At 34.5% G+C, this 17,578-nt stretch overlaps 1 protein-coding gene across 1 annotated transcript in view; it reads right to left on the bottom strand.

Annotated features, from left to right (window-relative positions):
- Window positions 1-17,578, bottom strand: part of NUP155 (nucleoporin 155kDa) — a 59,863-nt gene that overhangs the window by 16,730 nt on the left and 25,555 nt on the right. The window contains exons 13-24 of the mRNA XM_008582360.1: window positions 17,267-17,437; window positions 15,090-15,200; window positions 13,645-13,739; window positions 12,759-12,847; window positions 12,221-12,283; window positions 11,558-11,705; window positions 10,099-10,165; window positions 8,805-8,920; window positions 5,937-6,034; window positions 4,044-4,174; window positions 1,292-1,483; window positions 436-574 (exon numbers count right to left, since the gene is read on the bottom strand). Of these exons, the coding sequence (XP_008580582.1) occupies window positions 436-574; window positions 1,292-1,483; window positions 4,044-4,174; window positions 5,937-6,034; window positions 8,805-8,920; window positions 10,099-10,165; window positions 11,558-11,705; window positions 12,221-12,283; window positions 12,759-12,847; window positions 13,645-13,739; window positions 15,090-15,200; window positions 17,267-17,437 (1,420 nt within the window). The remainder of the gene's footprint in view (window positions 1-435; window positions 575-1,291; window positions 1,484-4,043; window positions 4,175-5,936; window positions 6,035-8,804; window positions 8,921-10,098; window positions 10,166-11,557; window positions 11,706-12,220; window positions 12,284-12,758; window positions 12,848-13,644; window positions 13,740-15,089; window positions 15,201-17,266; window positions 17,438-17,578) is intronic.

The raw sequence follows: 17,578 nt of genomic DNA, 5'->3' as shown, positions 1-17,578 counted from the left end.
CCGAGGCTTGCGATCCCGTTGCCGGTCCCCGGTCCGGTACGGGGGCAACACTGAGGGTTGCGATCCGTTGCCGGACAGGAAAAAAAAAAAAAAAAAAAAAAAAAAAAAAAAAAAAAAAAAAAAAATTTTAAGTATCTTAAAAATAAATGTAACCCAGAGAGCAATCTAATACATACAGTAGTATAACTGAGCAAAAACTGAAACTCCAATGTAAAAACGTCACATATCTGAAGATTTAAAGAGATTCTGCAGAGGTCAGTGTAGTCATCAAATACTGAAACACAAAGAATGAATTTCCTGTGTCATATCAGGAGGGCCAGTAACGCTGAAGGAAGATTTGCCTTAAAGGGACTTCATCTTCACCTTGCTTTAGTCGCACACTGCAATTTGTCTTCTGAGTTAAGTATAAGATATGAAGAACATTTTGTTTCTCACCTTGTCTATACTGAGCACAAACACTGGAAAGATCCACTTGATTGCTTATTTTTTGATACTCCTTTAATGATTCCCTTAACATTCTTTCCTTTTCGGTTTTATTTTGAACTTGTCGGGAACGCTGGAGAAGCTCATTTGCCTAGAAGAGATGAAAAGAACTTAAGATATAAAATCAAGCAGACAGATGATGCTGTAAACATAAGATTTATTCTATGTCTAAATTTATATGTGGCTTATTACCATTAAAAATGAAAACAACTCTACAAACTTACTTCTTAATTTTAGGCAGAAAAGTTTTTGACCAAAAAATCCTAGCTATTATTAATTCCTCTCACAAATATGTTAAGTAAGATAGCTTTTGTCTAGTAATTCTCTTGCCTAGTCAATACATTACTGGTCAGCAGGCAGTCCATGCAAAACTGTTTTATTTATTTTTCCACCTGTAGGAAAGGATCAATAAAAATTGCCCCATTAACTCTAATTTGTTATAGACTTAAGTTTTAGTGATTTTCCTTAATATCCAAGAACAAAAATGAATTCCTTAATAGCTAAATTTTAATTTTTAAATTTAGTGATTTTTTTCCCTTAATTTCTAATCTTTGTCTTCTTAAATATGGTCTAGAAATATTATCAAAGATTCTTTATGAACAGCTTAAAAAGAGTACACATGTATTTTAAGAGACCATGTATTCCAACCCCTTTCTTAGATGAGAATTCTGAGGCTAGATTAAGAGATCTACTTGAGGTCATATATTAAGTAATACAATACAGTTCCTGATTCCCATTCTAATGTGCTTTTCATAATACCATGAAACTTCCTGTAAGAAACACTGAAATAGGTAGCAAAGCATCATACCTTAGAACATACTGCATCATCAGTGCTATAAAGAAGTGGGCAGATATCCTGTAAATGTAAACTAATGCCATCAACAGCAGCATTATCTCTGATGTAGCAGTTGATAAGAGAAGCAATTAATGCCCCAGAGAGTTCTTTGTCCCTGATTACCAGATCTTTAAAGGTGGTGATCTTCAACTGCTCTTGAAATTCCTAGGAGTATAAAAGAAAAATCCTTTTCTTCTGTCAAAAGTATAGCAATATATTTCCACATAGAATAAAATTTCATTAATAACTTAAAATATCCTAAATATTAATAGAACCTATCATTCAACAAAGAAAGCATACTACACTTTATATAATCAGGAAAGAACAATCATGTGGCTACATTAAAATACCGTGGGCTTACATTTCATTTTTCCTAAATAATTTGGAATTCCATTATTGAAGGCTTTCTAACATTGGAATTTGATTTGCATTTTGAACAAATCTGCTTGTTAAAATGGGGTTTCAAAGCATTAAAATATTCAGTAAAGTACTGTTTAGTGATTTGACCGCTATTCCTTCATTCTAAATTTCAAATATTTGAACTGTGTTTAAGTTTTTGGACAAATACTTAATTTGCATTCCCTGAACACAAAATTGCTAATGCAAGGAAGTAAGCTCTGCAGGTACATCACAAAAGATACATAGGTTAAAAACCTACCCATGTTACGTTATGTTTATCACTCAATAAAACTCAAAAACATTATTGTACCTGGCATAAAAAAGAAAACATTTTTCAAAATTAAACATATTAGCTTAAATTTTAACAAGAAAAATAAAAGTATTTGCTTAAAAGAAACAAAACTGCCAGCAAAAAGGAACAGCTACTCATTGGATACTAATGGAAAGAACTGAAAGATCTCCTAACTTTGAAAAACAGTACTTAAGGGTCAAAGATTTAAGCTTTCCAGGATAATCAAATAGTCCTAGAGGATAAGGGAAAATTATATTTTTAAAAAGTTGCAGCAAATAACCATGGAACGAACCACAAATTTAGAAAATTACTATTCTTAATCCTAAATGAAATAACCTATTCGGCCATTGATTATCTATGAATGAATGATAAAAGCTGGATGAAAATCTGATGGAAAATTTTACAATGGCAGGATTAACAACTGAATCCAGCAATCAATCTTAGTATCACTAAAAGTAGGACAACCAAACTTTTTATGCCTAATAAATGTAGTCTGATGAACAAATCATTGATGAAATACCTATGAAATATTCTATTCTTCCTTAAATAAGTGGGCCTGAAATTAAGTAAGCCTATATAGACTTAACTTCCAATTTTATAGAAAAAGCAGGAGATAGAAGAACAAGTTCACTACAAGGAGGGTAAAAAACAACCTTAGAATGTTGGAAGTTCTACAGGACTGATGACCCAATTCCTACAAGGCAGTAACAAGGGGGGGGGAGGGGGGAGGGAGGAAAAGACTGCTCCAGATTGAAAGAAATATAAGAGAAACAGCAAATTCAATGAGTGAACCAACTGTTTAGATCCTAATCTGAATGAACCAATCTATAAAAACACATTTTTAAGACACAGAAATTTTATTATTTTAGATGCTACCAAAAAATTACTGTTAATATTGGAAGTATAATAATGGCCGTTATTCAAGGATATGTCCATTTTTTTGTAGAAATACATATTTCTAAATACAGATGCTCTTAGACATTCAATAGGGTTATGTCCCAATAAACCCACCATAAGTTGAAAATAACCTAAGTTGAAAATACATTTATTACACCTAACCTACCCTAAACATGCTCAGAACACTTACATTAGCCTACACTTTGGCAAAAGCATCTAATACAAAGGTACTTTAATAAAGTGCTCAATATCTCCTGTTATTTATTAAATGCTGTACTGAAAGTGAAAAACAGAATGGTTGTATGGTTACTTAAAGTACATTTCTTACTGAATGCATATGGCTTTTGCACCATTGTAAAGTTGAAAAATCCTAAGTCTAAATAGCGTTTGTTGGAGGGACCATCTATATGTAGCATATAGTATGTATGAGTAAAATGACGCTTACGATCTACTTCTAAATAATTCATTAAAGAAAAAAGAGGATAGATTAAAACAAAATTGGTAAAATCTTGAAAATGCTGAACATAGGTGTACATGGGAGTTAGTTGCAGTATTTGTTCTACTTTCATGTATATTTTAGAAATGTTCACAATTAAAAGGCAGGAATATATTTCCACCAAATGTCCTATATAATAACACTTAGATGAATGCTAATTATCATTCAAATGAGGACGCCAAGAGAAATATGAACCATTCATATCCTACAATGGTAAACATCTTTCTTTAAGTAGAAGTATTTAATTTAGGTTGTTGGACCCCTTGACATTACACATGCAAAAATGTGTGTGTATGTGACTATATGCATTTCTTTGAGGATGGAGAGGGATAGCTTTTATCAGATTCCCAAAGGAATCTGTAGCACAAAGGTTACAATCCATTATTTAAAAAAAAAAAAAAGATTTCATTAACATACCACTATAAAGTTATCAAATACTGTAAAAATTTTTGGCTTTGACAAAATGATTTCCTGAAGTTACTATGCTTTTGTGCATCTTCCTGTAACATACTAACTTTTATCATAACCTAAATGCTTCCCAAAATAATCTCCTCCCAAACCCAAGTGTAAGATGAAAACTCATACAAAGAAAACAAACTTAGTATTAATAGTATGATCTTAAAGAAAAAAAAAAATCCTACCTTCTGAAGTTCTCCTACAATGACAGTAAACTGATGTTCACAAAGAAGTTTCCATAAAGCCAGAGCCTGGTATGATTTTCGAACCAACTGCTGTATTGCCTGAAGTGAAACCTTTTCACTCAGTTGAGCCTCTAATGACAAAACACAACCAATAGTTTTATAAAATGATATAGTTTAATTTGTTTTCTTTATTTCAAATAAAAATTATACTTAAGGCTGAAATCCCCATCGTTCTCCCTGCCCCCATCATAGGCAACCATGATCATGAGCTGTTGTATTCAAGTTTTTATCCTTTCGCTATATATATATATGCTTCTGTGTGTTTGTGTATGTACACTTAATAAAAATATTTCTGTGTTTTTAACAATTAAACCATTGCTTTTTCCACCCAGTTATATGTATGCAGGCTACCCATACTGATGAATATAAATCTAGTACCATTGGCCCTCTGTATCCACAGGTTCCCCATGCAAGAATTCAAGCAGCCATGGATAGAAAATATTAAAAATCAAAACTAATAAAAAATAAATACAATAAAAATAATAAAAATTTAAAAATACAGTATAATAACTATTTACATAGCACTTACATTGTGTTAGGTATTAGTAATCTAGAGATAATTCAAAGTATACGGGAGGATATGTACAGGTAATATGCAAGGACTATGTCATTTTATATAAGGGACTCCAGCATCTCAGAATTTTGATATCTGTTGGGTGTGTGTGTGTGTGTGTGTCCTGGAACCAATCCTCCATGGATACTGAGGAACAAATGTACACTTGTCTTCATTGCTGAGTGTTCCATCATATAAATATACCACAATTTGGGCCATTTTGCACCTGAGGAACAGTTAGATTATTTCTAGTGTTTGCAACTAAAACAATATGCAATAAATACCCTTAAAGAAGGTCTCCTGGAATACAAAGTCAAGTTTCTCTAGAACTTAGTTTCTCAAACTCTGGATTAATCTATCTGCATTGGCGGGTCATGAAATCAACTCACTCAGTCATGACAGCTTTTCTCCCACCCCTTAAATAGGAAGTAGGATACAATAAAAAAGGAAAAAACATGGCAGTTCTTAAAAAAATCAATAGTATTATTACTATATGATCCAGCAATTCCACTTCTGGGTATACACCCAAAAGAACTAAAATCAAGGACTTGAATTTATATTTGCACACCCACATTCACAACAGCATTATTCACAATAGTCAAAAGGTGGAAGCAATCCAGTGTCTATCGATGAGTGAACAGATAAACAAAGTGTGACAATGGAATGTATTCATAAGAAAATTCTGACACAAAATACAACACAGATGAACTTTGAAGACATTATGCTAAATAAAAGAAGCCAGTCGCAAAATGAAAATACTGTATGATTCCACTTATAAGAGGAACCCAGAGTAGACAAATTTACAGAAATAGAAAGTATAATGGTGACTGCCAGAGGTAGGGGAGTTACTGTTTCATGGGTACAGAGTTTTGCTTTGGGAAGATAAAAAAAGTTCTGGAGATAGATGTTGGTGATGTTCGCACAACAATGTGAATATACTGAATGCCAGCCATTAGACTGTACACTTAAAAATAGTTAAAACGGTAAATTTTATGGTGCACATATTTCACAACAATACCAAAAAAATCATAAAGAAAAAGGTGTGCATCGTGTTTTCTGATGGAGGAAGAGAAAAAAATGTATGGGCTAAAAGAATCACAGAAATACATGATATCCATATTGTCCCACTTTTCCAATCTCACTGATAATATTTTAATAAGAAACATTTGTGTTATCAGAGAAACTAGATCTTACTAAGAGAAGTCCATTGTTTTCTATTCAAGTAACAAAACTCTTTTCTGGAGGTATGTACATTTAACTGATGAGAAGCAATAATTTACCATGAAACTTCCTCTGCAGCTCCTGTTGCATTTGCTGGGTATTTCCATTTTCAGGACGCATAAATCCTATCAGTCTCTGCTGCACTCTGGCAGTAGTACTGAAACAGAAATTGCAGAAAGTTTGTGTGCTTTTAACAGCTTTACTGAGATATAACTCATATACCATATAATTCAACCATTTAAAGGGTGTAGAATTCAATTTTTTTTTTTTTTTTTTTTTTTGGTCTTTTTGTCTTTTTCCGTGTCCGGCAACGGATCGCAACCCTCAGTGTTGCCCCCGTACCGGACCAGGGACCGGCAACGGGATTGCAACCCCCGGCATTGCTCCTGCGCCTCGCTCAGCCAGTGAGCGGGAACCGGTCTGTATGTGGGATCCGAACCCTCGGGTGGGAGCGCCGCCGCGCTTCCCAAGCGGCGCACTATCCAGTGCGCCACCGGGCCGGCCCCAGAATTCAATTTTTTTTTTTTTTTGGTCTTTTTGTCTTTTTCCGTGTCCGGCAACGGATCGCAACCCTCAGTGTTGCCCCCGTACCGGACCAGGGACCGGCAACGGGATTGCAACCCCCGGCATTGCTCCTGCGCCTCGCTCAGCCAGTGAGCGGGAACCGGTCTGTATGTGGGATCCGAACCCTCGGGTGGGAGCGCCGCCGCGCTTCCCAAGCGGCGCACTATCCAGTGCGCCACCGGGCCGGCCCTAGAATTCAATTTTTAAAGATATATTCATAGGATTGTGCAACCATCACCATAAGTTCTGGCTGCATTGAAAAAGAAAAAAAATCAGCAAATAAGAAAGACTTCTTGGAGTTAAAAATATGATGGCCAAGAAAAAAATTTATTGGAGAGACCGAACAGACAGTACATAAAATGACTGAGATGAAATCAATTCAATGATTGAGAATATGAACTAGAAAATTTCCTATTCTATAGAACAGAAAGCCCCCCCCCAAAAAAGGGGGCAGGAAAGGAGAGAAAGAAAGGAAGGAAGGGAGAAAATTATGGAAGAGAAGAAACTGATGCTAGATCCAGGAGAGTCAATATGATTCTCCAAAGAGAATGGGACAGATATATACTACAATAAGAAACAATAGAAGAAAATTTCCAAAGCTAAGTCTTCAGTTTTAAAGACTGAGGTCTTGAAAGAAGACATACCTAAAAATATTATGATATAACTTCTGAATTGCAGTAATAAAGAGAAAAAAAAAAAACACAAAATGTTTCAAAGTAAACACAAGTCATTTACAGAGGAAAGAGAATCAGGTAATTTACCTTTCATCTGTAACATTAAACTTTGGGAAGAAAATGGACCAAAAAGTCTATAAAGATCTGAGAAAATTGGTTGGTCTATGACCTCAAAATTCCATACCCATTAGGCACTGAAAAGGAATAAAGTACTAAAACATGCTACAAGATAAACCTCAAACACAAATCCTCAAAACATACTAAGCCAAAGAAGCCAGACTCAAAGACCATATACAGGATGACTGTTTATAAGAAACGTCAAGAACAGACAAATATACTGTAGATTAGTATTTGGGGATGGAGAGTGGCAATGCAGAGTGACTGCAAATGAACAAGAGGTATACCCTCTGGGTGATGGAAATGTTCTAAAAATGGCTGTACAATTCTATACATTTCCTAAAAGTCACTGAACCAAACATTTAAAATGAATAAATTTTATGATACATGAACTAGATCTCGAAGAGCTGTTAAAAAGATTCCTACACTCAGTGCAACTACTGTTGTAGGTATCCAAGAGTTGGTCAAAATTAGGACAAGGATTGATATAATTCTATTATTAAAGGTAAACAAAAATTTATACAATCATTTCTGTAAAATACAGAAAAGACATTTGACAAATTATAACACCTACTTAAGTTAAAAATAATAAAACAAATAGATGGATATTTTCTTAACATGATAAACTACACTTATCTCAGCATCTTCCTTAATGGGGAAACACTACAAGCTTTCCTACTGAAGTCAGATAAGACCAGGATGCCCAATATATCATTACTACTATTAAACCCTGTTAGAGATATTAGCCTATGCATACAGGAGAAAGCAACTAAAGTTGGAAAGGTAAAACCATTTCTATTTTCAGATGATAGAATTACATTAAAAAAAAAAAACAATGAAAAATTCTACTATAAACACTAAGGAGAAATTAGCAAAGTAGGTTATAAAATTAACAAATAATTGTAGATGTAATTGTAAAATTCAACAAAATGCTTAGAAAATATTCATAGAAGATCATGTTAGAAAAGAAAAACAAAACAAAACAAAACAAAAAACCCACAAAACTAAAAGCAGCTCACAAATAGAATTCCACATAATTCTGAGGGAGAAGGATGGTGGTGGAAGGCAGGGAAAAGAACATAATAGATTTTGTTCAATTACTAATGCTGCCTGAGATGAGTATTTGTCGGAATTTAAAACTAACTTCTAGAGGAAGAAAAAACATATGCAGAACTTCTTAATTGGTGTTTAAGGTGAGGAGAGGCCTGATCAATCCAATAAAATAAGGAAACAGGAAAGGGGAATAAAATAAACAAAAAACGCAACAAAAAGCACAAATTCAGGATGGGGAGAAAACATTTAACTGATCCTAATAAAACAGTAAGGGGATAAATTCCCTATTAAAAGATAGACTCTCAAACTGGGTTAAAAAAAATAAGGGCTAAATCAATCTACATGTTGTTTAAATAGTGGCGATGATTGCATAACCTTGTGAATATAATAAAAACCACTGAACTGTACACTGAACTACATATCCTTTAAAAGGATGAATTTTATGGTACGTGAATTTTATCTCAACAAAAAAATACAATGAAATGAAAAAGCAAATAAATAAACCCTATTTATTCTTACTTTGGATTTCCTAATGGTCCTCCTGCAAATTGAGAATTTCTGTCTAGAAATTCCTGCAAACCTTTTAGTTCTTGTAGCACTGACTCCAGCAGTTGGCATGGAACACTGCTTTCGATCTATAAGAATGGAAGAATTTCAAAGTTTAAAAACACTGAAAAAGTGTATATATAAAAAACACATACTCTGTATAGCTATAATTGAATATAAACAGTTTTAATTTTGAGGTACTCTATCTTCATAAACAGTTATTTCTTGTATCAATTCACATTTGTTGACCAGAATGAAGGGCGATAAAGGATGTCTACATTCCTTCCCTCCTGCTCTGATAAGACAGATATATAATTTACATACAGTAAAATACAAAATATTAAGTGATCATACTGTTTACATTTCTACGCAATCACCACCCAGTCCACAATACAGAATATTTCCGACACCCAAGAAAATTTCCTAATGTCCCATTCTAGTCATTAGTCATCCCACCTCTGAGGTAACCACCCTTACTTTTATCACTATAGATTAGTTTTGCCTGTTCTTAGACTTCATATAAATGGAATCATATATTATGTGAAGTGAATACATTCTTATTCTTAGAAATGTGAATTTTAAGGGCCGAGCCTGTGGCGCACTCGGGAGAATGCAGCGCTGAGAGTGCAGCAGTGCTCCCGCCACGGGTTCGGATCCTATATAGGGATGGCCGGTGCGCTCACTGGCTGAGCGCGGTGTGGCCGGTCTCAAAAAGGAAAAAAAAAAAAAAAAAAAAGAAATGTGAATTTTAAAAGACTCTTGTAGTTAAAAAGATATTTGGTATCTTTTCATTTTAAAAAAGAAAAAGCTTAAAATGAATATTTCATATTCCAGATTTTTAAAGTTGTGATAAAATGTTTTGTGGAAAAATGTTTTCTTAAAGCAGTATGGAAACTATGCCAATGAATGGAAATCAATGCCATCAACAAAAGTACTAAATACTAAATTCTGAGCATATTAAGTATTAGCATTAATTCTATTTGTCCCTCACAACAACCTTATGAGGGAGATATATTATTATTCTCATTTTATAGGGAGGTATCAGTCTCTGAAATGTTAAGAAATTTACTTATGATTAGACAGTTAAGTGATAGAGCTGAGATTTAACCCAGGGTGTAGACAGTTTATTGGACAAGAACACAAACACATACATAAAATAATGATCATTGCATCTTGTTTGTACCATCAAAAAATGTGAAACAATCTAACTATCCATTAATACTGTCAACTGGTTACATACAAATATAATAATATTATACACACTTACTGCAGTGATCTCTCTGTTGCCACTCTTGAATACTCTCTCCACAACTAGGCTAGCATCCCAAATGTTTCTGGAACAAAAAATGTTTTAATGATTGTGCGGTAGCTGAGTAAAAACAATTATAATATGTAGTAAATTCCTTTCTGCAGAAATGTAATGGCTTTAACTTTTAAAACTTAGCAATGGTTTTATTTAACATTTCACTATGTTATACAGAAGAATGGAAAACAGGAAAATTTCCAGACCTATCTGATATATGTAAGTTATTTCAAATAATAAAATAATGTTAGGAAAAAAAACCCCCAAAACCAAAAAAACCCAAAAGGCTCTGGGCAATGAATTGTAAACAGGGAGCTTACAATAAAAACCAAAAATTTATAAAGGGGTTCTGTACTATTTCACAATTTTAAGCAAATGATATGAATGAAAAAAATGTATCTCAAATCTAAGAAAAATATATACTAAGCATGACAGCTAATTAGATGATACAGTAGACTGACTGCAAAATAGCCACAATTCTTCATCCTTCCCTATAATCTACCCCCTTCGCAATACAACTTCGATGCCTCTCCCCTAAAGAGGTGGAGTCCATTTCCCACCCTTTGAATCTGATTGGCCTTGAGACTTCCCTCTGGCCAAGTGAATGAGGCAGAAAGGTGAATGGTGGGCCAGTTCTGAGCCTAGGCATCAAGAGGCTTTGCAAGTGTTTGCTCTTTCTCATGGAACCCTGCTACCATCAAGTGAATAATCCTTGGCTGGCCTGCTGGAGGATGAGAGACCATGTGGAGAACAACTCAGCTGGGTGAGCTGACGCCATCCTATTTCGGCCAACAAACATGACCTTAAACATGTGACAATCTAGCCAAGATAAGCAGAGGTCTCTTTAATGTCACAGCCGACTGCATATGCATGAGTGAGCCCAGACAAGACTAGAACTGCCCAGCTGACCTGTAGATACATGTCACTGAATTATGATGGGGTGGTTTGTAACATTATTTATTAATATATACATAGATATATTTTGATATCCTACACACACGTGCACATGCTCAAACACACAAATAAAACATAGCCATGATTACAGACAGAGAATAAAAAGGCTGGAAGATAGGAAGTGATCTTATCAATGGGCAAGTGAGTAAAAACTGAAAATAAAATTTTATTTTTTATTTTTTATTTTTATTTTTTTAAAAAAGATGACCGGTAAGGGGATCTTAACCCTTGACTTGGTGTTGTCAGCACCATGCTCTCTCAGGTGAGCTAAGCGGCCATCCCTATATAGGGATCCGAGCCCACGGCCTTGGTGTTATCAGCACCACACATTCCCAAGTGAGCCACAGGCCGGCCCGTGAAAGTAAAATTTAATAGCCATAAATGACACCCCAAATTTAGAGTTCAAAATATTGAACAACTCAAAATAGGACTAGGTGAGCAACAGTTAATAATTCGAAGAAAAACTTACCCCATGATTCGAGAAAAGTAAATGCAAATACCATTGTGTTTTCCAGAGTACACAATCTCTGGTCCAGTCACACAACTCATACTTGTGGCCTGAGTTGCTGGGTTTCCCACAGCACACACTGGAGTTGACATAGCAGGAGGCTGTATACCTAATATGTACATAAGAAAAACAATCTCTTAAAAATATAACCCTAAAAATTCAGAATTCTCAATAACCCAAGACACAAACATAGGAATATTTAGAAAAACAATGGAATAAATAAATATGTAATTTGGGTTTCTTTGACAAGAAGGGAGGCTTAGACTTGAATGGGTGCTCCCAGGTAGACTATCAAGTGTTGGCAATGCAGAATAAAAAGGAAATAAACTTGCAATTACTGCTCCTCATGCTAGAAGTAAAACAAAACTAATTATATAGATTTCAGGGCCCAATTATATCCTAGTACCCAAATAAGGGGCTTTCCAGTCACACTATTAGAGGAGTCCCTAAATAAAGGCATTCATAGCCAAATGCCAATACTTGCTTGGATGTCACTTCTACTAACTGACATCTATTTTCAAGGGAATAGGACAAGTTAATCTTTTTCACACTAAACATTAAGAACAATAACTCATAATGTTAGCTCTTCCAAAAGAACAGTAGCAGCAATCCAAAAACAGGTACCTTGAGATGGTGTTCCCAAAAAGGATGGATTTGGATAGGGACTACCACTAGGAACAGGAGAACCTGAAAAAAAGAACAATATAAGATTTATAAAATAACCTCCCAATCTTTTAAATGTTATCAAAATTAGGCACAGAATCTCTTTATAAGTGTAACTGCAAGGAGTGACACCACCTATGATGTATTCAAGAGTAGGAACTCAACTCATTTCCCAGTAACTTTCCAACAATCCCCACTTTGGAAAACACTTTTGTAGGAATTTCTTGTTATTAAATCACTCATCTCTTTACCTTTTAATAAATACCACATGAGTTCAGTAAATACTATTGGCTACACCATATTATGCTCCCTAGTACACATTAAGGATTCAATATTAATATATTAACACTTTTAAGAGTCAGAATCTATACACTTATTCACAAATAATACAGCGGCAGTAAATAAAACATAATGAAAAGCTTTACTGATTAAAATATGCTATAAAGTTTCTAAAATTCAAACTATTTGAAACAGTTTCATTTCAATGTTTCATACTCACTGGAATAGACAGGAGACCCCAAGATGGGACCAACATTACTTGGAGCAGGGAGAGAGGTTGGAAATCTCATCTGTGCTTCCCCACCGTACCTATTTTTATGACAACAGAGGCTAAGTTTATTTAGCAAAACCATCCATTTTAAAAGCTGAAATTGTTCCTAGTTCCATTTAGCTGTTTAAATGTCTTAAACATTAGACTTTAATGTACTGTGCTGACAATGAAATATATGCACAGTATATTTATATGTAAAGTGCAGGGCATTAGAATACCTATTCAGGAAATGTTGATTTGAAACTGCTACAAGAAAAAATTATAAGGAACTCAGCAACTAACTCCTAAAAAAAATCTGTGATGCATAGAATTTAGTTAAGAGTAAATGGCACTGGTTATGGTTAGACAGTACTTAAAATTTTTTTTTAATACAATCACATTTCAAATTCTTAAATATTTTCCAAATAAAAATATCTCTTGATACCAAGTTTCCTTACAGTGATTCAGAATCTGTCAGTACCAATGATAGACATAAAGCAGAATTGGTTTAGTGTTTGAGAAAGAAAAAAGATAGATGAGATAGTAATTGAAGTAGAAAGAAGTATAGAAAGAGGAACAGACAGAAGAGAACAGAATCCAGGAAAAGAGTAATAATGCATAATGTAAGCTAATCTAGCTGCTTCCATTAGCATCATAATTTTTCCAGATTTTACCTTTTGCAAAAGAATTTTAATAATCTGCCTATGAAGTCACTCAACTGTTTGGCAAGGCCTTAAACTATTCTAGTGGCAATGCAACTATTTTAAACAGCAGACCACAAACAAGAAAAAAAAAAAAGGAAAATTTAAAAAATCACTGGCCCAGTATAAAAGAAAAACCAGACATATATATATACCTGAAGAAAGCCCGAGTAGCCCAAGCTGAAATTTCTCTATCACAGGCAGCAGTGGAGCAAGCAAGAATAAGGCAAGTTGCACAAGCCTGGTCTTCCTGTTTAAAAAAAAAAAACAACCCAAAAAACTTCCCTATATTAAACATAAACATTTATTTATTATTCCACTTTCTAAAAAAATTTAAACATAATTGATTATACATATTTGTGGGGTACAAAGTTGACTATCAGTACTTGGTGTTCAATATATGATGGTCAAATAACATAAACATTTTAAAAGAAGTTTTGTTTACTACTATATCCAGTATTTAGATCAGTGCCTAGCACAGAGCAGATGTTCAATAAATATGTGCTGACTGAATGAAATCAGATGGTATTAAAAAGAGAAGTGGACCCTACTCGTTTTAAAGTTGATCACAAGCACTCATATTAAAGTATGCTTTTTCTTTTTATATAGATTCTGATTTAGTTTCTGGTTTATTTCTCCAACTTTTTTTTGTGGTCTTTCTACCTTTTAGAAAATAACAGTAAGAGCTAACATTTATTGAGTACCTTTCACGTGCGATGCACTATTTTAAGCATTTAAGATATATTAATCTTCATACCACATACTATTACAATGTAAAGCATTTTTTTTTTTTTCCTTTTTCGTGTCCGGCAACGGATCGCAACCCTCAGTGTCGCGCCCGCACCGGACCGGGACCGGCAACGGGATCGCAACCCTCGGTGCTGCGCCCACACCTCGCTCAGCCAGTGAGCGGGAACCGGTCTGTATGTGGGATCCGAACCCTCGGCGGGAGCGCCACCGCGCTCTCAAGTGGCGCACTGTAGCAGTGCGCCACCGGGCCGGCCCTAAAGCATATTTTTTGATATAAGTAAAGTGAAGCCTAGAGAATTCGAGTAGTTTACTTCACAGGCAGAGCTGAGTATTTTAACATAGGTGGTTTAAATACAGAGTCTGTATAATTAACTTTGATCTGATATTCTTGATTTTAAACTAAGCACTCACATTTTTACCTCATCAATTCTAGTTAAGGTTTTGAAATACTAATGTCCCCATACAATGGCCTCAAGTTTCTTCCTCTGGTCATTAAAAAAAAAAAAAAAAAAAAAAAAAAAAACTCGGCCATAAATGTGCTTTTAATAAGAATGTGTTTGTAACACAACTTGAACATCATGCTTGCTTATAAGTACACTTTAATAAGAATTTATCCACAGAGAAAAAAATCTGAGAGTTTACTGTAAGTCCTATAACATATCAATCCTGCTTTCAAATGTCACCATACACATAGTGACTCAGGTTAGGAAAAAAAAAAAAAGGAGGCATGGTAGGATTATCTGTTTATTACGGTATTTTAGTCCCAAATTGCATAAAACTTAACTATCATTCCCATTGTTTCATTGTTTAAAATATCATCACATTAAAAAAAAAAAGTATAAATAATTACCTGATGTAATTTAAAGAATCTTTCAATCTCTTCTCCATCTCCACCCACATTACTTACAAGTAGATGCCTCAGTTGATCTACAGGTCTAAGTTTATGAAACATAAGACTCCCCTAAGAAATTAAAGAAAGAAACGATATGAATAATAGATTTACCAAGCTTGGTTGGTAGCAACTCACCCTGCTACCTTATTTAATAAAATACATGAAATGAAAAAATAACTTCAAAAATACAAAGTAAACAAATCAAAAAGATCACCTGCATTTCAAGTCCCAATCTACACTAGATTTATATATCCATACAGAAAACTTAATTAAAGGGCCAGCCCTGTGGCGCACTCGGGAGAGCACAGCGACGCTCCCGCTGCAACGCTCCGGCTGCGACGCTCCCTGCCGCGAGTTCAGATCCTATATAGGAATGGCCGGTGCGCTCACTGGCTGAGCGTGGTGCGGGCGACACCACACCAAGGGTTGCGATCCCCTTACCGGTCATGAAAAAGACAAAAAAAAAAAAAGAGGGCCGGCCCGGTGGCGCACTGCTACAGTGCGCCGTTTGGGAGCGCAGCGGCACTCCCACCGAGGGTTCGGATCCCACATACAGACCGGTTCCCGCTCACTGGCTGAGCGAGGGGCGGGCGCAGCACGGAGGGTTGCGATCCCGTTGCCGGTCCCGGTCCGGTCCGGGCGCGACATTGAGGGTTGCGGTCCGTTGCCGGACACGAAAAAAGGAAAAAAAAAAAAGAAAAGAAAATTTAATTAAAAAACACTGCCTCTCTTCCCTACAATCTGCTCCTTATACTAGAGGATTAAAGTTAAATAAGTAATCATGTTGGTGCTATGTCTATCCTTTTAGGAAAAAGTGAAGTTGGATCCATACTCACACCTTATACTAGGATAAATTCCAAATAGACCAAAGATTTACAGGACAAAATAAAACTACAATAGTACAAGAAGAAAACTAACAGAAATGATGAGTGAATTCTTTTACAAACCTGAGTGAGGAAGCTTTTTAACTATGATATAAATCCTAAAGGACATCTGATAATTTCGACTACTTATAAACTTGTCTACCTGGGAAAAATCTCAATAAACAAAGTCAAATGACAAACCAGGAAAAATATTTAAGACTAAAATCACAAAAAGTTAGTTTCCTTGATACAGAAATCTTAATAAATTTTGGTTCCATAAATCAAAAAGACAATTCAACAGAATAAGAGGTATTGAATAGAAAAAGATATTCACAGAGATATAAACACTTGAAAAGACAGTCAATCTTACTCTTAATAAGATGGAATATTGTACTGAGAGAGGCTGTGAAGAAACAGGCATTCACAAACATCGTTAGTGAATTTATCAGAAATCTGGCAATATCTATCAAAATTGCAAATGTACATACTCTGACTCCGCAGATATAATACTACAGCTTTATCACACAAATGCAAAATGATATACGCACAAGGTTGTATTTTTTTATAACAAAAGATAATCCATTAATAAGGACCTAGTTCAGTAGTGGACATCCGTACAAAGGGATCATTATCAAATATAAAACAGAACGAGAAAGTACTTTATATATTGATATGGAAAGAGTGCCAAAATATATTTTTGTAATACAAAAAGCAAGGTGTAAAACAGTATATATAATATTTAATATGCTAGCATTTGTTTATAAGTATATTTGTATGGTTTGTATATCCGTAACATATCTCTGGGAGTATACACAGATATTGATAATCAGGCTGTCTGGAGGAAAGGGATCTGGACTGAAAGGGAGATTTTACTGTATATATTTCCTTTGTTATACAACTTAAATTTTGTCAATACATTATCATACAAAAATCAAATTATTAAGAAAATATTTTTTAATAAGGGAAGTGAGAACTATAAGAAATATTTTATTTGGTTGTTCTCAGAAATAAAACTTAGTTCATAGTATATTTTATGTTGCTGAACACCAGTGACAGAAATGCCACTTTAGAAAAAGTATAACACTTATAAACACTAGTTTTTTTGTATCATTTTTGGATTTATGAACTACTCCTTAAGAATATTTTAAGAGTAAACATTCCTAAGTACTTAAGGAAATGATTCCATTAGGTAACTACTTCAGAGTACTTGACAAAAACATTAAATATCACTGCTCTTCTTTTTGCCTCTACCATAACACAATATGTACATACCTGTGCTGAGAGGAGAATGAACTTCTTTGGAGGTAACATGTGCTGCTGTACAACAACTGGTGAGTCAGTTATTGGAATGTGATCCTTATTTAAGGGTGTAATTATTTTATCTACTTTCAACTCATCTATTGCAGAAAGAGCCCAGGAATGACCATCAACGCGAGTTGTCATCTATGTAAAAGAAATGAAATTTTTACACATCTTATTGAAGTTACACAAAGCAAAAAACTCTTTAAAAATACAGACTTCATCTCTAAATTAATGTAGATTTAATAAATTAATACACTAACATGAATATTCTCAAAAGTATGT

This window comes from Galeopterus variegatus, unplaced genomic scaffold (genome assembly GCF_000696425.1).
Source record: "Galeopterus variegatus unplaced genomic scaffold, G_variegatus-3.0.2 Scaffold2590, whole genome shotgun sequence".
NCBI lineage: Eukaryota > Metazoa > Chordata > Mammalia > Dermoptera > Cynocephalidae > Galeopterus > Galeopterus variegatus.
This window is presented reverse-complemented; position numbering and strand designations above follow the sequence as displayed.